Here is a 19179-nt window from a genome sequence, read left to right on the forward strand (position 1 = left end):
AGCTATGACAAGTGTTTACTTGTCTTTATAAAATAAAATCTAAATCTGTAAAATGTCCTTGAGTTTGTGAAAGGCACTATATAAATCTACTACTATTGCTACTGCTACTGCTACCGCTACCACTACTACCACTACCACTACCACTACCACTACTACTACTACTACTACTACTACTACTACTACTACTACTACTACTACTACTACTACTACTACTATTACTATTACATACCTTCAACCCCTTCTTTGGCTGTAGATCCAGAATCCTTCTTATGGCTTTTAGATAGGATGCTCCTTTTTAAGATCACCAATTCTTGACAAGTGGGACAAAACACCATGGCAACATTGAAAAAATTTACTTCATGATTGAATCAATTACATGCCATCTATACGTTTAAAAAATACTAAGCCATGGAGATACAAATAATAATAATTAAAAAAAAAAGTTGTGAGTTTATCAAAATGTGCCCATTAGCTCACTGCTACTAATTTTATCAACACTGTCAGACACCAAAAACACAAATTCACGTACATTATGCTAGACTTAAGAAGTATACTAACCCCAAATTTTCATCAACAATGGGGCTCAGTAAGGCCCAGTAAGTTACCTTCGATACACATATATAATTATTATAAAACTTTGTGGGGTTTTTTTTTTTTTAATTGTACAATCCAAATTTTACTTTGATTTTAACAGGAATCGGGATGTTTTTAAGAATTAAAAACAAACTTGTGAGAAGACAACTTATATAGTTACTTATGACCTACAATTCCTTGAAAAATATGAAATGTCAAAAAAATAAACAAAATGTCCATCTGACGGAAGCTACATGTCTGACTGTGGTGACAAAAGCCTCAGTTTGTAGTCATTTCAGTTTTTTAATCAATCAGCATTAAAACAAAAATAATTGTGAAGATGTTATTTTTTTAAACAATTCAAGACTGAAAGGCATGTTATAGATAAATATGTAAATTTTGCCAAGATCATCACTCTTCTCAAAGGTCAACAGAGAGCCATCAGTTGTTGAAGGGCATTTGGCTGGGAAGGGGTATTTTGATTGAAGGGCAACTGGCTTTGGGATAGTTGAGGTTGAGAAGTTATGTACACGTGAGGGTAACTGTGATAGAAAATTCTCATGCTGATGGAGGTAGTTGTCATTGAAAGACATTTGCTGTGAGGGTTAATTTTGGTTGAGGGGTAATTAGCTGTAGGGTAGTTGTGTTTGATGGGTATTTCACTGTGAGGAGGTAATTCTGGACGTGGGGTAATAACATGTACAATTCTAAATATGTTAATTATCAAACCTGATAGCAGTTACAATGGCTGGACATGTGTCCCAAGTCTCAAGAATCAGTGATGTATTATGTAGTGCATTGTGAAGTCTAGCTTTGTGCTGTTCTAAAATAACGTTTTTGCAGGAAAACTAGTACATTATGAATCTACTGTTTATGCTGAGGGTGAGTAACACAGCAGCAGTACATCGTTATAAATGTATTTGAGCACCTCTAAATGTGTGAATGTTGTTGCGCCATTGTACATGTGGGACACAAAACAATAGAAGAAATTCTGCTTTGAAAATGCTGGGACTGTTTTCATGCATACATTTGTGTTACAATTCATGTGACCAAGCTGAGCAGTAAAGAAACTCATTGCTAACAAATTTTTTTTTAATCACTGTCTTTGATTAGTTGTTTCAGCCATGTATCAAATGTCATCAAAAATATGATGCAATCATTAAAAATGTCATCCAGCATAAAATAAACCAGACTGAACATGGTCTGAACTAGTTGTTCAATTGTTATTAAAAGTGACAAAAACTAAAAGTTAAAAAAGTTTATGTTCCCAATCTGCCTACCATAACAGTCGGTTTCAGGAAGGTGAGTGCAACCATGTTCTGTATGATTAAGATACAGGATAAAACATCCTTACCTTCATCTTCAAAATCTTCTGCTTCAGTGTCACTCTCGTTAATCTCATCTGAAATATAGTACAGACATTTAAATAGTCTCTTTATTAACCTACAAAATGTAAATGTTAAAATGAAGGTAAATAAGTTAAATAATAAAAATCCTTCTGTATAGTAGTTATCTGGCTTGTATTATTATAAGCCATCTTCCTTTGAAATGAGAAGAGGAACAAACCTGATAGTACAACGTCATCTAGAGACTCTCCAAGCAGGTCAGAAGTGCTCCCCTTCTCAATAGCCAAAATGAGCTTGCAGATTTTGGCCAAACGAGCAGTGGCCTCAGGCTGCCTGTAGTACTCCTTACGGGCACTTATATCATAGCCAATGAACTTTGCTAGTATCCCTAGCTCATGGTTCTTCAGGCTGAGGACTTGGGTGAGTGTAGCGATGTGTTTGCTGAACTCAGTAGATATCAGCTGGTCGGGATTCATTGCACAACATTCATTGGCACAGATCCTTAGAGCGTTTTCTCCCCTGTAGTACCCAAAGCCTTTGATGCGGCCAAAAACAAATCTGTTGCCATCATAGACGCCGCATTGCTTTCTTTTCTCAATCAAGAGCATCAGTGCACTGACCATGTCTGGAGTTAGTATGATTGTTGCTTGGCTTCCTATTTTCTGCATAACATGAAGTTTGCAGTGATCTTTAAACAACTCCTTCTCAAATTCTGTGAGTTCATCAGAGGTGTCAGAGACCTGTTCCTTGTCTCTCTCCTGGAAAACTTTGATGGTCAAATTAGAGATTTCCCCAAGTCTGCGGTTAAACATCAAAATCTGGGCTAGCATCACTTTAGAAAGGTTGGCATAGCTTTGAGCACTTGGTTTCTCTCTCAGTTCTTGCACTGTACATTGCATTTCCTTTTCAAGGTAGCAATGAAATAACCTGACATCCTTGACAAAAGGGAGTAAGGGAGGCTTGATGAAAGCTGGGTGGGGTTTTTTGGCCCCTAAAGCAAACTGTGACCGTGCATCATCAAAAAGTGTAAAAAATCTACCAGTTGATTCTATTAGTGTTTTGTCTTTAACTGCAAATGCTTTCTCTGCAGTCAAGATGCAAAATTTCCTCAGAGTCAATCCAACACTGCGTGCAAGGCTTGGTATTGCAAAGGAATTTGTTTCCATGTTATACTCAGCAAGTTCTTTCACTGCTTCAGTAACCTCTGGAAATCTGCTTGGCTTTATAGCCTCAGCTAGGTTCCTTATCGAGGTTTTCTTGTGCAAGATGTTCAAAAACTTTCCAATACATCTAAGGGAATGTCCAACAAACTCATGCCTTTCTTTGCTGTTGCTCTTTTTGTCTATAACATATTGCGCTAGGCCCAGTACATACTCATCATTTCTGACACCCTGTGCAACTTCATCCTGATGCATATCACAAAGTATTTTCTTCACATCATCTGAAACATGCTGCAGGTGAGGGCACTGGGCCATAGCTGCCAGACCCAAAACTCTGGCCTTTGCGCCTTTTACCGCATCTCTCTCAGGGTTAGATGTGCAGCGTCTTACATGTCTCCAGAGTTCCTTCCGCATATATAGCCCTTTACAGTACATGTAGTATTCAAACTTCTCTCTTGGTGTTCGATTAACCTTGATCAAGCCAGAACGATTCCTACAGACTTTGGCGTTATGCTGGTAATTGCCTCTGTTCCTTAGTACTTCTAAGATTCGTTTCCTTTCTTTTGATGACTTCCGAAGTTTAAAAGCACTGTCAATTTCAAAGTTGTCTTTTCTGTGCACTTTTAAATGTCTTGCTATTTTTGAGGAAGCCTTACCACACACAAAGCAGAAGTTCTCTTTTGCAGCCTGTGTGACTAAATGATTTTTCTGATTTGGCGGCATAATCTCTTCCTCCACATCCTTTGATGTGTCTGAAGCTTTAGCCACTGGCTTCTCTGCATCAAAATCACTATCTGACTCTGGGTCAGATTCAGGTACAAATTCCTCATCTGATGAGACACCTTCATTACTTTCCAGCTCGATATCACATACATCCTGCTCAGCTAGAGATGACTTAAAAAAAAAAAAAAAAAAAAAAAAAAAAAAAAAAAAAAAAAAGTAAGTATTCTGGTAAATATATCATACATCATGTGGAACATAGAAGCATTGATGAGTTTCACTGATCAAAATAATAATAAGCAATTTTGTTTGGTGATGTTTGATGTTTCAATCAAACAGTTCAAACAGTCCTGAGTAACAATTATGGGTTTATTCAGTTATGTATCCAGCCTCATTACTGTCACTCAGCAGAGCAATACTAAAACATCAATCATCGGTTCTTGTTAGGCTCTGGGTGCTTAACACTGCATGGATGAGGATGAGAAATGACATACCTCCTTGGCCCTGTTAGTCTGAGATGAGCGTGTGTGCTGCGCCTCTTCCCGAGCCATCTGCACGGGTAACACCATTATTAAGTTGCTGTCCATGTGCGCCCCCTTCAGGCTGTCATATCTTACTTTTCCCCTTGAATCTACTGGTCATAAATATATAGGCCAGATTATGCACGGTTTAGACTTAATCTGTGTCTGAGGGAAAATTCCAAATACACTGCACTACTAATTCCATATAAATTTACATAAGACACTTTTTATATTCTAGGATCAGTTTTAATGTCTGTCTGGAAATATTCCTTAGCTAAGGGTAAGAAAGAACAATGTATAGTTAATACCTGTTTGGCTGTCTGCATTTGAGGTGATTCATTCTCACACATATTCTTCCCCTCTTCATACATTTTCTGCAATAGTGATAAAATAAGTATTTACAGTGAATAAAATAAAGCATGCAGTCTTAAATCAAACATTTCAGGGGCCTCAAACTGTTTGCCTTAGTAGGTAAGCAGTCATTACATGCCTGCTGATTATCACCTGCTGTAGAACAGTTCATTTAGGATTTCAAAACACACAAAATCTTACTCTCCCACTTCTCTTAACTGTAGGTAGAATAATCAAAAGCTGAGAAAGTATTCCTTAAACAGCCTGGTAAAGAATGCAGTACCAAAGTACCAAAAGGTGAGCAGTGGTGATGGTAGATTGAGTGCAGTACATTGATATACCATATTCATTGCTGCAAAAAATAGAGTGTAGAGCAGAAAAAAAGGTACTTTCATATAAACACGTTAAACCTGTTTCCTGGGACATGTTGGACCCAGAAGCACAACTGAATTGTGGCCAAAAACAAATCCCAGGACCTGCTTGAGACTTGAGCACTTACAAAAGCTTTTCAAATGACAGACCATATATTTAAAATGCTACCTGTTCAGCAGCTTCTGTGAGACACTCTTCTTCCACACATGGCTCCACTCCCATGCCCGTCTCCTTCTGCATCTCCAGCTGTAAATTGACAAAAATGGAAACACTATATAGTACAGAAAAAGATCTTAGTGGCAAAAAAAAAAAAAAAAAAAACCTAAATGGTGAATATATGCAACAAAGTTTATCTCCAAAAAGGCAAGTGTAAACTTCATGTAAACTAATTCAGACAAGAGCTTGGTGGCATGAAACATCCACCAAGATGATCAAAGCTAGACTGTGGTTATGACAAATTCTAAAAGAAACCAATTTTATAACAAATCCGTAAACAATGTCCTGAATCTCTCTCAAACCTTTTAGCTAAGAAAATGTATACATCCATTTCCATAGGTTACATTAAAGTCCTCAACTGCAGGTCTGATGTTAGTGCAGTGTAATTCACGTAGCCTAAATGTTATTAAGTTTTGGGGTTATTTCAGTGTCGTTTGTATTAAAGTGGGTAACACATACCTGAGCCTGTTCTGCAGCCTGACTGTTAAGGGCCTCTTTCTCACCCTCCACCTGTTCTATTTCACATGTCATCTGCAATACAATAAACAAGCTAATGCATTTAGAACCAACAGATAAATGTCACTATGGTAACAAAAGATTGATCACTGACATTCATTTTGGTTAGAATGCCTTTTCTAGAATAAACATACAAAAATAAGATGACAGATGTCACTGAGATCAGAACTGATTAGCTGGCTGAGATTCAGATGGGTCTTTATTATGAGATGTTATCTCTTCATCCCCAGGGTTCTACATTTAAAAGAAATTAAGATGTGCGGCAAGGCACTTCACAAAGTGTGAGCATAGACAGAAGCGCACTCAAAAGTGCTTCCCATTTGGTAGCACTCTTATGAGAGCCCTTAACACAAATTAGTTTTTCATTATGACTAATTTTCTAACTTTTCCAAATGCTTCCATTTGATAGTTTAAGAGGGAGCTACAAGCAGAAAAGAACCTCACATACTTGGAGTGCATCTAAAACGAGTCCGTTAAATAATGGTTTACCTTCCAGCAGACTTCTAAGCATAAGTGCAATTTTCATTTGCCAATCACTGAACTGGTGTTACGTTGGTGCTGCTATAAACTTATTTTTGATCCTAACTTGTGGCTGTTCTGTTCTTAGCAAAAATTAGCCATGGGGTAATGCAGCACCATATTTACACTCTAAAAATGATGATATCACTATGACAAACTGGAAACAAAGCAAAGGCTTTAAGAAGAAATGCTGGAAAGTGCTGGAAATACAAAAATACATAAAAGCCATTCCTGCCCAAGCACAGGGGCCTTTTCACAGACCATTGTCTCATGCTCAAAGCATATCTGAAACAAAATAATGTTGGGATATTCTCATACATTCTCTGCAGTTCCTGACAGTTCCACTGCAATACAGTGACAGATTCAATCAAGCCAAATATTTTGTAATTACATATTTAAACCAGTATTGCTTCCCTTGGAGACCTTCTTACAATAATGTCACTTTTCTCCACCTGTAACGGAATTCATTTTAAGACATGCATGGTGTTATTTCACTTGCAAACAATATCAACAATATTCATGTCAGATTTTGAGATGAAATATTCTGTGTCATATCTCTCAGAGACACTGATACCAAAGCACAAAACATTACAAAACCATTAATAGTGTGTTGTGTTCATCATCAAATGTGTTTGAGACATTTTTATGTCATTACGGATGTCTTACTTGTTCAGATGACTGACTTTGATGACCTTTAGCACTGCATGATGGTTCCTCCATTTCACAACCCATCTATAATAGTAGTAAAGATTAGGATGGTTTTAGGCAACTGTGTAAGCATATTACTATATGTGCTTATTTATAATAAAGCAGTAAAATCAGGAATGCACAAACATTTTGGGTGCTCCTGATTGTACGCTTATTATAAATGAGCTTTTGGTATTGTGATGGAAAATCACTGTGGAATTGATGCACCAGCACAACGTGCAGCGGGCCCCGGAGAAGTAGGGGCATGGGAAGCTCATTTGAGAAACAGCTTCCTTATGAACATGAAAAAGGACATTAGTGACCTCATTAGAAAAAACTGCATAGGCTATAGTAGAGCCCCTTTGTCGACTATTGAAGAACACGCCAAGCATCATGAAACCATCCTGGGTAAGAAGGACACTAGACGGGAGTGCCAGCGCGCTGACACCACTCATCAGGCGATGCTGACCATGCTCCAGACAGTAGGGGACAGAGGAAGAGGTCGTGGACGTGGCAGAGGACGTGGACGAGGGAGAGGAAGAGGCCGAGGAAAGGGGCCTGAAGGGAAAGACTGCTACAATTGTGGGAAGTTTGGACACTTTGCAAGAGACTGTCCTGAGGGGGAGAACGAAGAAGATTTCGGTGATTTTGATCCTACAATTAAGGAAGTCAAGCTAGACTGACGGGCGGTGGAGAGGCAGGACGGCGACGGACCACTGAGAGAAGACGACAAAAGGGAAGTAACAAATTTAAATTACCAACTATTACAGCAGATTAGTAAGGGGTAAAGGGGCCTCCCCGAGGTGATTGTGAACGTAGAGGGAAAAAATGTTGTTTTTGGTTGACAGTGGTGCCACCCACTTGGTGTTAAAAGAAGGTTTAATAGAATGTAGAATGAGACCAGGATATGGGATAACAGTAATTGGAGTGGGAGGTCATCCCATTGATGAAAGGATGTCCGAGCCTCTCCAATGTAGTTTAGGAAACAGCCAATTCAAACACAGCTTTTTGGTGTCAGAAACCTGTCCAATTAATTTGTTAGCTAGAGATTAAATGTGTAAACTTGGCTGCACAATTAGCAGCAACCCAGAGGGGTTATTGTTATGTAGGAAACACCTACACAGGGAGTCCAGCTAGAGGCAGGAGTCCCTTTGTACGTGTATGAATTGCAGTGCACTGCTGGGGAAAGTACTAAACACATTTTATGACTGAAGTTACTAAAACGCTACCCGGTGAGCTGACAGTTAAACAAAGTGACTCTATTCACAGTACAATGAAGGTCCATGAGGGATCTGATGTTGATTTTGAACAGAAATTTGACTTAGGGGCAGTGACACTTTGATTATCACAGCTATAGCATGGGATTGCGAGTGGGCTGCAGGAGTGGTGCAGCTCTCAGCTAAACAAAAATCTTTATATTCGGTCTCACATGCAGCGCCTCATGTGCTGACCCAGACTGGCAGAGAGTAAGGTTATGGACAAAACGCGTGTTGAGTGCAACTGATTGGATAAAAGAACCCCAGTGTGAAATTATGTACAGCCCGAGCATAGAAGTTTGGAAAACGCCAGCCCCGTATAGGTTAAACTGTAAAAGGGGGGGTCGAGCTCGTGAGTCCAAACATGGTAATTATGGCAGCCTCTGTTACCCTCTCAGAGGAAGAGGAACTGAAAACAGTTCCTGCAGGGTTATAGGCACAGGGGAAAAAAATGTGGGCTTAATAAAAGGATGTGAGCCTGTCCACATCACCCCAAAATCTGATTATAGACCACACCAGCACCAATACCCTCTAAAACCAGAGGCAGTGGAGGGTATTAGGCCTGTGTTCCAATCATTAAAACAAGCAGGAGTAATCGTGCCATGCCCAGATTCACCGGTACGTACTCCAATCTTCCCAGTTAAGAAACCAGGGAGAGATGAATGGAGATTTGTGCAGGATTTGCAGGCTGTCAACGCGGCAGTACACCCTAGAGCCCCAGAAGTTCCAAACCCGCACACCATTCTCTCTCAGATCCCACCAGATAGCAAGTGGTTCAGTGTAGTTGATTTGGCCAACGCTTTCTTTAGTGTACCTGTGCACAAGGATAGCCAATTTTGGTTTGCTTTCACTTTTGAAGGAAAGCCATACACATTCACGAGGTTGTGTCAGGGGTATTGTGAATCACCAACCATTTACAATGCCGCCTTACACCGAAGCCTAGAAGCTTTGGAGCTCCCTGAAGGAACAGCCTTGCTGCAATACGTTGATGATCTTTTGATTTGTGGGAAAACACGAGAAGCGTGTAAACAAGCCACAGTGGCACTGCTACATCATTTAGCAGGGGAAGGCCATAAGGCATCCAAATCCAAATTACAGTTTTGTAAGCAGCAAGTGCATTTTTTTTTAGGACATGACATTACTGAACAAACGCGCATGCTGACTAAAGATAGAGTGAATGCTATTTTGACTATACCAAGACCCACGACGAAAAAACAACTGCTGTCCTTCTTAGGCATGTGTTCCTATTGTAGAACATTTATACCATCTTATGCAGAGCTTGAGGGGCCATCTGGAAACATCGTAACTTTCTCACCAGCTCAGGAGCAAAGATAAAGAACCACCACCTAGTAGCAGAGCTGTTGGAAGCAATCCAACTACCAAAGGAAGTAGCAATCATAAAGTGCGCTGCACACACAAAGGCAGATGACACTGTGTCAAAAGGGAATGCCTATGCGGATAAAGTAGCTCAACTCACACCGCTCAAACCACAAATGGCACAAACAGACACTGAAACCAGAATAACTACCAAAGACATACAAAAACAAGCCACTCCACAAGGCTACGCAAAATGGAAAAAAGGGGGATGTAAACAAATAGGAGGAATATGGGTACACCCAGAAATGAACAAACCATGTCTCCCCACTTCTTATATGAAAGGACTAATTGAGATTGCTCATGGGAGAAGTCACATGAGCAAAGGGGAGATAGTGGAGAGCATAACAAGACATTGGTATGTACCAGGAATAAACACACACACCCAAAATTCTGTGCACAAAATACGCCACACAGAGACAATCATACCAAACACGCACCCGCCGGACACCCGCCGCCCAGTGAGCCATTTCAACATTGGCAAATAGATTTTGTAGAACTAACACCGGCCGAAGGGAAGAGGTACATGCTTGCATGTTCAGTAAGTGGGTGGAGGCCTTCCCAACAGGCAAACAAGATAGTGATGCAGTAGCAAAAGCACTACTGAGAGAAATTATTCCCCGGTGGGGTTTGCCACAATGGGTGTCTAGTGACAACGGGACACCCTTTGTACATGAAGGACTAAAGGCTCTGACTAAATACCTAGGGGTGGATATGAGAAAACACTGCAGTTATCACCCAGCTAGTGCAGGGGCAGTAGAACGGGCAAACGGTACCATTAAAGGGGGTCTAGCTAAATTAATGCAGGAAACAGGCATGAATTGGGTAAAATGCCTTCCCCTCGTCCTGTGGCAATGTCGAACCAGGCCGCAGGCACGAACAGGCTTATCAGCTTTTGAGATAGTGTTTGGACGGCCTCCCAACACGGGGATAAGACCGCCCGATTGGGATACTAACCTGATCAATGAATCACTTTTGTATTGTGTCTCTCTGCACAAATCTCTTTCCCATGTGTCTAAGCAGGTGAAGGCAGTCCTTCCTGAGGTGACGGGCAATCCCCTCCACACGCATCAGCCAGGCGATTGGGTGCTGATAAAAGACTTCAGGAGGAAGCGGTGGAGCCAACCCAGGTGGAGAGGACCATTCCAAGTACTACTGACGACACAAAACCGCATGGCCTTGGACATGCTCCTCGCTAAGGAGGGGGGAGTGTGTTCAATGATAGGCGACCATTGTTGCACGTACATACCGCCCAATGATGCACCTGGAGGTAATATCTCCATGGCCTTGGAACACATGAGTAAGATTGCTGACCAACTTCGTGCTGAAGAAGCCGGAGTGAGACCTTGGGACTGGAAACAGGGATCTCTATTCTCAATGTGGAAAAGTATTGTAATTATGATTCTCCCATCCATTTTACTACTTGCCTTGATTATATGTTGTGGACCTTTGTTATGTCAATGTATGCTTAGTACTATTCGCATGAATATGGATACCAGATACCAACTTATTCAGGTCACTAAAGAGGACCTGGATGAGGATAACACCCTGTACCTGCACACTGTATTCTCTGATAATTAACAAATGATTGTATAAGGGGGGAAATGTGATGGAAAATGTTACGAAACTATGCATTATGTGATTCATATAAAATCACACTGATCCTTTTGTTCTCAAATTAATAATGCTGTCTGCACATTTGTATCCGCCTGTTGCTGATTAAGTTGAACATGTATCAGGAACTGTTAACACCAAGGTCAACTTGACACACAACCCATACAGTTTGGAGTCAGTTTGGGTTGGTTTGTGGGAAAAACCAAGCCAAGAGCTGATTGGCTTATAGCCACAGCAACAAAGGGAAGAAGAGCTGCTTAAGAAAAGATGATTGGTTAAAGACAGCACAGGAGTAGTATAACTAGTCACGGTTTTGTATACTCAGGGCTCCCTACCTGAGGCGAGCCAAACATTTATTTTATTCTTTTTCTTATTAAATTACTCTCTTAATCACGTCTGACTTGCTGTTTGTTCAAAATTCCACAACAGTATACTAACTACAACCATTGAGGGGTTGCTTATATTTTCTTATACTGCTCATATGAATGGCATTATAAACGAATGTAACTTGTCATCGGTATCTGCATTTGACCTGTTATCTGAGGCAGCCGAATATCGCATACCCTCTGTTCATCCTCACAGCTGGGCTATAATAAGAGCACACTTAATCAAGTCACTTCTTCCCAAATTCACACAAGTCAGCTTGCCAGTTATCAGACACTTACAGCTTTCTCTGCTACTCAGTACTTATTAATACAAGTGTTCTCCAACAGGACAGTCTGTACCATCAGTAAAACAGCAAGAGTATGTGTAAGAATGTGGCCAGTCCATTTGGAAAAGTGAAGCTGTGATTGGTAATTAACAAGTCATTCTTGCTGCGTTATTTTATTAGAGGAGATTCCCCACTACAAGATGTCCGTTTCTCCTCACAAGCCCTCTTCAAAATAACAGAGGTTTAGTTATTATGAGACGTATACATATTATGAGATTGTAGACATAGATACTGTGTAAGTAATCAATTATGAAATATAGAATTGTAAATGAAGTAAGAAACACACTTTGTATAGTTTGATCAAATCATTATTTCATTACTTCAGATTTTTTAGACATTTTTGCAAAATTTTATTCATCTACACTGATGTATTTTTTGGCAAATTTAACTGAAATATATATCAGAAGGTAGATCAAAAGGTTTTTGCTCTTGCTGAAGCAATGAAAGAAATATGTACAAAACCAAAGATATATATCATCTATGGTAGGGAAAATATCAAATAATCTTAGCTTTAACTCTGTCACCCACATTGGATGGGTTGTTTGTTGTAAGAACGTATTATAAAAACATAAGGCTGGAAAGATGCATAAGGTTTCCACAGAATTATTGTACAATTTTGCATTGAGAACAAGGCACATTGGATTCTTACTTGGTCCGTAGTTTCTGAATGTGATGACTGCTCCTCACACTTCGTTACCCCTCGCTCACAAGGGGAAAACAATCAAAATGTTACAATGTAATACGATGCATGTACACTGTAAGGCTGACAACTTCATATCAGTACACTGACTGAAATTCACATGATAAAGCAGGTAGTTACCTCTTTGCCATTATCAAACTGAGCAGGGCCTCCCATACACAACCACTGCAAACAGAAAAAAAAGTTATCTCTTCGCCTGGCTGGATGTCACGGAGCGCAAATAAGCAAAGATGCGGCACGTCATTGACAGGGATGACTTTCATCTTTGAGTTAGGATTACTGTCGTCATTGATAAGCCGTCCAAGAGAACCGTCATCCACGGACGCATCGACACTGCAGTAAAAACGCCACGGTCATACATGACGCTATGCACACAAACACTGCTACCAAATTCGAATGCTGGTCTGTGGTATAAACCAGCCTACAGGTATAAACCAGCCTACCCAGCCTACTAGGTAGTTAACAGCCTTTTTGAAATAAATAGCGAACCGAACCATACCTACCAATACCGAGTGTCGTTATATATAAAGTAGTAGGAATACGCATCGGGAACACATTTCCCTGCATCTCGCAGAGCGCCTCTGTATTCGGCAATGAAACTTCCCTCCTCGATAAGTGCGGTAGCAAACACTCCATATCCTGCATGGGAATACAAAGATATTCGAGTGAGGAAAAAAGTACAAGGTACAAAACTGTAGCTTTTGCTTATTCATAATGCTTCAGTAACATTAGGACACTAGGGAGACGCTGGCCTACCTTTAATAGCATTTAAGAATCTGCTCTCTAGTATACTCTTGTCTCGTCTTGCACAAACGTGCTGTTTAGCATCCAGAATGGGTGTTTTACGTTTCCCCACTGAAATGAAAGGGTTAGAAACACATTTATGAAACATTACATTTGATCGTATGACGTTACTAGAGTCACACTAAACAATACGATGTAGACTATAAATTATTAGTCACAAATGAACAGTTTAGGCAAAATCGTTCCAAAGTACTAGTCTAACTGAATCTAAATTGCATTTTGCGGACGGCTAAAGCGTAACTCATCTTTGTAAATTCAAATCTAAAATGGATTTTAATATGGTGCTCATGGAAGAATAAATGGTTTCTTAAGTTTGCAGCGTTTTGTAAGACTTGCAAAAAAACACGTAGAGCTAGCTACCATGCTGCCAATTTACGACGAGTATACAAGCCACGGAGGAATCCCGCTGTTATAAACAGCCAATCAGCGATCCTCATATAGACCACGAACCAGGGTCACGGCTGGTCATTGGTCCCGTGTGTGTGTGTGTGTGTGTGTGTGTGTGTGTGTGTGTGTGTGTGTGTGTGTGTGTGTGTGTGTGTATAAAAGGAAACAGTGGGGGCGGTATCAAGGATACACAGATATGAACTAGGTTCACGTAACTTGACTGCTGAGTAAAACAAACGAATAAATGGTCCCACGATCGCATGTGTTGTTGTTTTTGTCGAGTGTGGGTGTAGCTGTTGTTATTGTACATTGTTAATTGTGGGCGTTTAAAATAAGAGCATTAGACCCGGCTAGGTGAACTGTAGCGTTCACTAAGCACAACCGAATGGTAGGAAAGGATTTTTACAATTGTACGAATACCCCCCTCTAGTGTCTATAACATGTCAAAGCAAGTAGTTTGCGCACCGCAACCATGCCGAAGAGCTGCGGTTAACATCATTGAGTATTTAGAGGTGCGGTTGACGTTAATGCCTAAATAAGCTATTAAAAACAACTTCAGTAATTTGAATCACTCTCACGATCGCTCGGTTTTAGAAAGCACCCATGGACTCTTTACGCTATGTTCTTTCAGACTTAGCCTGTCATGGCAAACAGGTTATCTCATGTCCACTGAGTATACTAGAACTGTGTGTACAACATGCTGCTCTGTTTAAGTAAGTGTGTGTGTGTGTGTGTGTGTGTGAGAGAGAGAGAGAGGAGAGAGAGAGAGAGAGAGAGAGGAGAGAGAGAGAGAGAGAGAGAGAGAGAGAGAGAGAGAGAGAGAAAACGAAAACGAACGAACGAACAGATGGTGTTTGAAACACTGAAATGCTGGCATGGCCATTTTATGTTTGAGCAGTGGTGGTGGTCGAGTGTGTTTAGTTTAGGAATCACTTCCTGAGACACTGCACTGTGAACTCTTTGCACCTCTTACTGACTGTCTAACCTGACCCCTCTAATGCACTCACTCAGTGACCTGTGCCAGTTATTCAGCTATGCTTTGACGATCACTGCGCATCAGATCCAAATTAGAGAGCTTCTCTGCGTAAACATCAGTCATTTGCCTGCTGGCACCAGGAGTTGGGTTCTGTTTCTTGTGTGATTTAACAAAGCAGAAGCATTCACATCACGAAGCAGTCTGTACAGTCTGCAGCTGTGATGAGGCAAGCTGATGCATCCTGCCATGTTGTAAACAATGTCTGTGTAATTTTTGCATATTTAATTAACTGTGCTTTTACATAAAAGTCATCTTTCATTTTAGTTATTTACTCTTCCCTTAATGTTTTCATTTACAGTACAATTTGGTACTGCGTGTAGTAAATGGTTGAAATTTACTCATTTGTTTTCCTTCAGGAGTGGGACCAAAATAAAGGCTTCGAGAGTGGCTCTCTGGACTGTAGAAAAACAAAATGTACACAAGGGGTAAAATCCTGGGGCTTCATTGTCTAACAAATGGATTTAACAGACAATTTATCAAATGAGGACAAGCGATAATCCCAGCTCAATGAAGTTGCTTTGAGTCTGAATTAAAGATAAATTACTTGGTGAGCTACATGATCAAAATGAAAAAAAGTATATACACAGAGACAAGTACCATTTTATGTATTTTGTACAATATTTTGGCATTTTTGGCAATAATAATCTGCCCTTAGCTTCAGTGTTATCTAACAGAAGAGAACCTTCTGGAAATGAGGTGCTCGATGTCCCGGCTAAAGAAAGTAGCCTAGCAGCAGCATAAATCACTGGTGCAGGCACTTATCCAACCTGAGTAAATGTTTTTACAAGCTATCATAGAACGCTAACTGGATCAGGTGTCTGTCACCCTGCCAAGATCTAGACCTGTTTACCTGGGGGATCAAATCATGTATTTTATTTGTTTTATCTTTTCCCGACATTGTGAATTATTGATTTTTTTGTCTGCTCTGTGTGAAAGTAATTCCGGTAAAATATGATCAACACTTTCATTATTGTTTTATAATTGTTCCATTATAAAACTGCCCATCAGATGGATTTGTTCTCCTGTGCCAATAACAGATGCAGGTAACATTTTCCAACCACCCAGCATTTTTCTTCAAATGTCAACAAGAAGCCACTGAGCCGTGCCAAAGCTCCTCCCACAAAAGGTGTACTTGAATGGAAGCTACCGCCTGACAAGCCCAGATGTTTCCATTTTAATGGGCAACCCAATATTGTTACAGCTGCTGCCTTTGAAATAATTGACATTGTATCATTATGAAGAAAATATGATTCTCCTAATTTCCTAAAACTCTGTCCATTTGTAATGTATCACATTTTGAGAAAAGGAGTTTTGACTATCGCAATTGTTTTACAAAAAGTGTTTTGCATTTCTTAGAATAGATTTGTTTGACAGAATAAGTAGCTATAAAGGAATTTGCATTTGAGAGCACTCTCCTCAAACTCACACTATGAGTTTGGTCTTTGCAGGCTTGCTCCAAGCAATCATTACTCATATTATTGAACATTATTATTATTGATTCGTTACATTTGATTCTCTTTCCATACATCTCATCAGTTTCCTCACAGTCTTACAAGTTTTAATAGCTTTGAAAGGATTTTAGAGAAGATATAGCTACGAGCTCATTCTTTATGCTTTTCTGGTCTGTCCTTTCCTTCACAGTTATCATTTTAATGTTAAATTATTTACATTGTTGGACTGGGGTGGGTTCAGCCCCCTACAAATCCAGTTAGGATTTTTTCATCCCGGCTTATACTGCACATCTATAATTCACAAATGATTCCTTTAATAATGTCCCTCACCAGTCAGCATAACCATACACTGCTTTACACACCCTGATGTTTATTTATGCCCCAGTTATTAGGTGTCTGATCCATGATAGACAAAAGGACAAATGGTTCTTAAACCGATCTTTCATATATGATCAATTTCATATATGATAAACTCTAAAATCATAAAATATGAAAGTAATTCCATCAAAATATATAAAAATATGTATTAATGTGTAATATAATATATACATGTCATACATTAATAGAACTAGGGAAAATTCTTATTTGCCCACTAGCGTGTTAGCTAAATATGCTATATATTTATTGAAATCCAAATAGATAATCTATTGTAAACATTTAGATTAATATTAGAGGAAGCTTTGACTTTTTATATATTCTGTGGTGTACTGGTGGTATGTGTGAAGATGCTAAGTAAAATCAAGCACAAAAGCAGAGCAAAAAAGAAAATGTGAGCAGTTGGCTGAATTAAACAAGATGCTTATTTCAGAAGGCACAAGAGACTTAATGGTTTGGCTGTTGTGTCCATTGAAATTGCCAGAATCAGATAATTAATGAGGGCAAAGCACATCACACAAACGTCACTATATATATATATACACACACACACACACACACACACACACACACACACACACACACACACAAACACACACACACACTTTATATATCATATATAATATGGACGAAGGAACACATTACACCTACAGGAGGTGTTATGACATTTTAAATCCATAGGCATTAATATGGAGTTGATCCCCCTTTACAGCTATAACAACTTTCACAAATATTTTGGATTGTACCGTGGCAAAACCTCAAACTTACAACAACAGTATGACCATAAAAAGATGGTGTGATGATTGCAGGACACAGAACTATGCACCTCGCCTGGGCTCTGCAACACTACCACTGCACAATTTATGACTGGAAATGAGTAGCTTGGTCTGACGAGTCTGCCCAGCTGTTTTGGGCAGATGAAAGGATCTGTGTGTGGAGAAAACCCCATGAAGCCATGGATGTCGCATGTCAGCAGGGGACTATAGAGGTTGGTAGTGGCTCCATAATGGTATGGGGTTGGTTTAACCGGCATTCCATGGGATCCCTGGTACGTCTACAAACATCTCTGACAGGTGAATGATATGTGTGCCTCATTTCTGACGAGTTACATCCATTGATGTCCTATATTCGTTCTGATGGGTTCGGCCTCTTCCAACAGGAATACGCCACCGCACATGTCTAGAGATGCCAAACTCAGCTGAGTTCACCAGATCTTAACAAGATCTCAGTGTTATATGACACATCTGGGATGCCATGTAATGCACTACGGAACACAGATATCCTGCCCCTTGGAATACAACAGAATTGTGGAGTGTTCTGCAGTTCAGAAGTATGGTGCTCATTGTCTTCAGAATATTTCAGCAAGGTTATGGAGTCTATGGAGTCACATTTCTGCAGTCCTACATTCCTGTCTACTGGTACCGGTGTACCAGTTTTTCTCTGTGTGTGTGTGTGTCTGTCTGTCTGTCTGTCTGTCTCTCTGTCTCTCTCTCTCTCTCTCTCTCTCTCTCTCTCTCTCTCTCTCTCTCTCTCTCTCTCTACTATATATATATATATATATATATATTATATATATATATATATATATATATATATATATATATATATATATATATATGGCAGCTTAATGGTTAAGGTAATCAGCAGGTTGCTGGTTCAAACCCCACCATTGCCAAGGTGCCACTATTGGGCCCCTGAGCAAGGCCCTTAACTCTCAATTGCTCAAGTTGTACTCACTCATAATCATAAGTTGCTTTGAACGAATTGTCTTCTGGACAAAAACTGCACTACCTCTAGCACCATGAGGTTCATGAACCTACATCCTAGGATCTATGCTGCCAGAGCCTCCACCTGAAGTACAAATGGTTAGTGTGGCATTCACCTAAGAGGAATAACACCAGCGGAGGGTGATTAATTGCTCATCCTCTAAATTCTGTGTGCTCGAGCAAGCTGCAACCATCAGATGAAACATTAACCAATGTTCTGCTGACATGGTAATACTTGTGCTTTTTTAGTACTGATAAATGAGTCTGTGGGAGACAGCTCCTGGACTTATGTGTTGTCATAGGAACCCCCCGCTCTGTCAAACATCCGTGTAAACTCTCTGTCCAATGAGGATGATTAAAAATCTCCTCACACCCAGATGCTTCTCTTCCACCTTATTCTGGATGTTTTCCACTGAAAGTTGAGACATTTAACAGGTCGGCTGCTGATTATGATGAACACAGCATCCTGTTCATTTGAAAGGTAAAGTTTCCCTTATTATTCACCCTTTGCCATTGAGGGTTTTTTTTTTTTTCATTCTTCTTATATTCACCAGCAAATGTGAGTCATGTAGACATTCCAGCTTGACATTGATAGTCTATACTATGCTCTAACTGAAAGAATTTCTTTCACCAACATGATTTAAGGACTATCAGGCAAAAATTCATAATAAACCCCTTGGTAGATTTAGTCCTGCCCACCAGTGTCGTCCTCAGGAGGAGCCA

At 39.9% G+C, this 19179-nt stretch overlaps 2 protein-coding genes across 5 annotated transcripts in view; one reads left to right on the forward strand and one right to left on the reverse strand.

Moving 5' to 3' along the window:
* The window catches only part of kif6 (kinesin family member 6), a 63165-nt gene extending 51878 nt beyond the window's left edge, over positions 1-11287 (forward strand). The window contains exon 22 of the mRNA XM_035532572.1: positions 10635-11287. Coding sequence (XP_035388465.1) covers positions 10635-10654 — 20 coding nt within the window. The 3' untranslated portion in view covers positions 10655-11287. The remainder of the gene's footprint in view (positions 1-10634) is intronic.
* Positions 1-13831, reverse strand: part of LOC113572144 — a 45845-nt gene extending 32014 nt beyond the window's left edge. Inside the window, exons 1-13 of one of the 4 annotated variants that reach the window (XM_035532567.1) lie at positions 13802-13831; positions 13394-13492; positions 13141-13276; positions 12758-12802; positions 12587-12640; positions 6961-7026; positions 5719-5790; positions 5212-5289; positions 4629-4694; positions 4294-4350; positions 2140-3973; positions 1928-1975; positions 230-310 (exon numbers count right to left, since the gene is read on the reverse strand). In XM_035532567.1, the coding sequence (XP_035388460.1) occupies positions 230-310; positions 1928-1975; positions 2140-3973; positions 4294-4350; positions 4629-4694; positions 5212-5289; positions 5719-5790; positions 6961-7026; positions 12587-12640; positions 12758-12793 (2392 nt within the window). In that variant the 5' untranslated portion in view covers positions 12794-12802; positions 13141-13276; positions 13394-13492; positions 13802-13831. Of the gene's footprint in view, positions 1-229; positions 311-1927; positions 1976-2139; positions 3974-4293; positions 4434-4628; positions 4695-5211; positions 5290-5718; positions 5791-6960; positions 7027-10568; positions 10651-12586; positions 12641-12757; positions 12803-13140; positions 13277-13393 lie in introns of those variants that run through there. The other 3 variants (XM_035532570.1, XM_035532568.1, XM_035532569.1) reach the window with 3 other exon arrangements.
* Between the last annotated feature and the right edge of the window lie 5348 nt (positions 13832-19179).

This window comes from Electrophorus electricus, chromosome 13 (genome assembly GCF_013358815.1).
Source record: "Electrophorus electricus isolate fEleEle1 chromosome 13, fEleEle1.pri, whole genome shotgun sequence".
NCBI classification, from domain to species: domain Eukaryota; kingdom Metazoa; phylum Chordata; class Actinopteri; order Gymnotiformes; family Gymnotidae; genus Electrophorus; species Electrophorus electricus.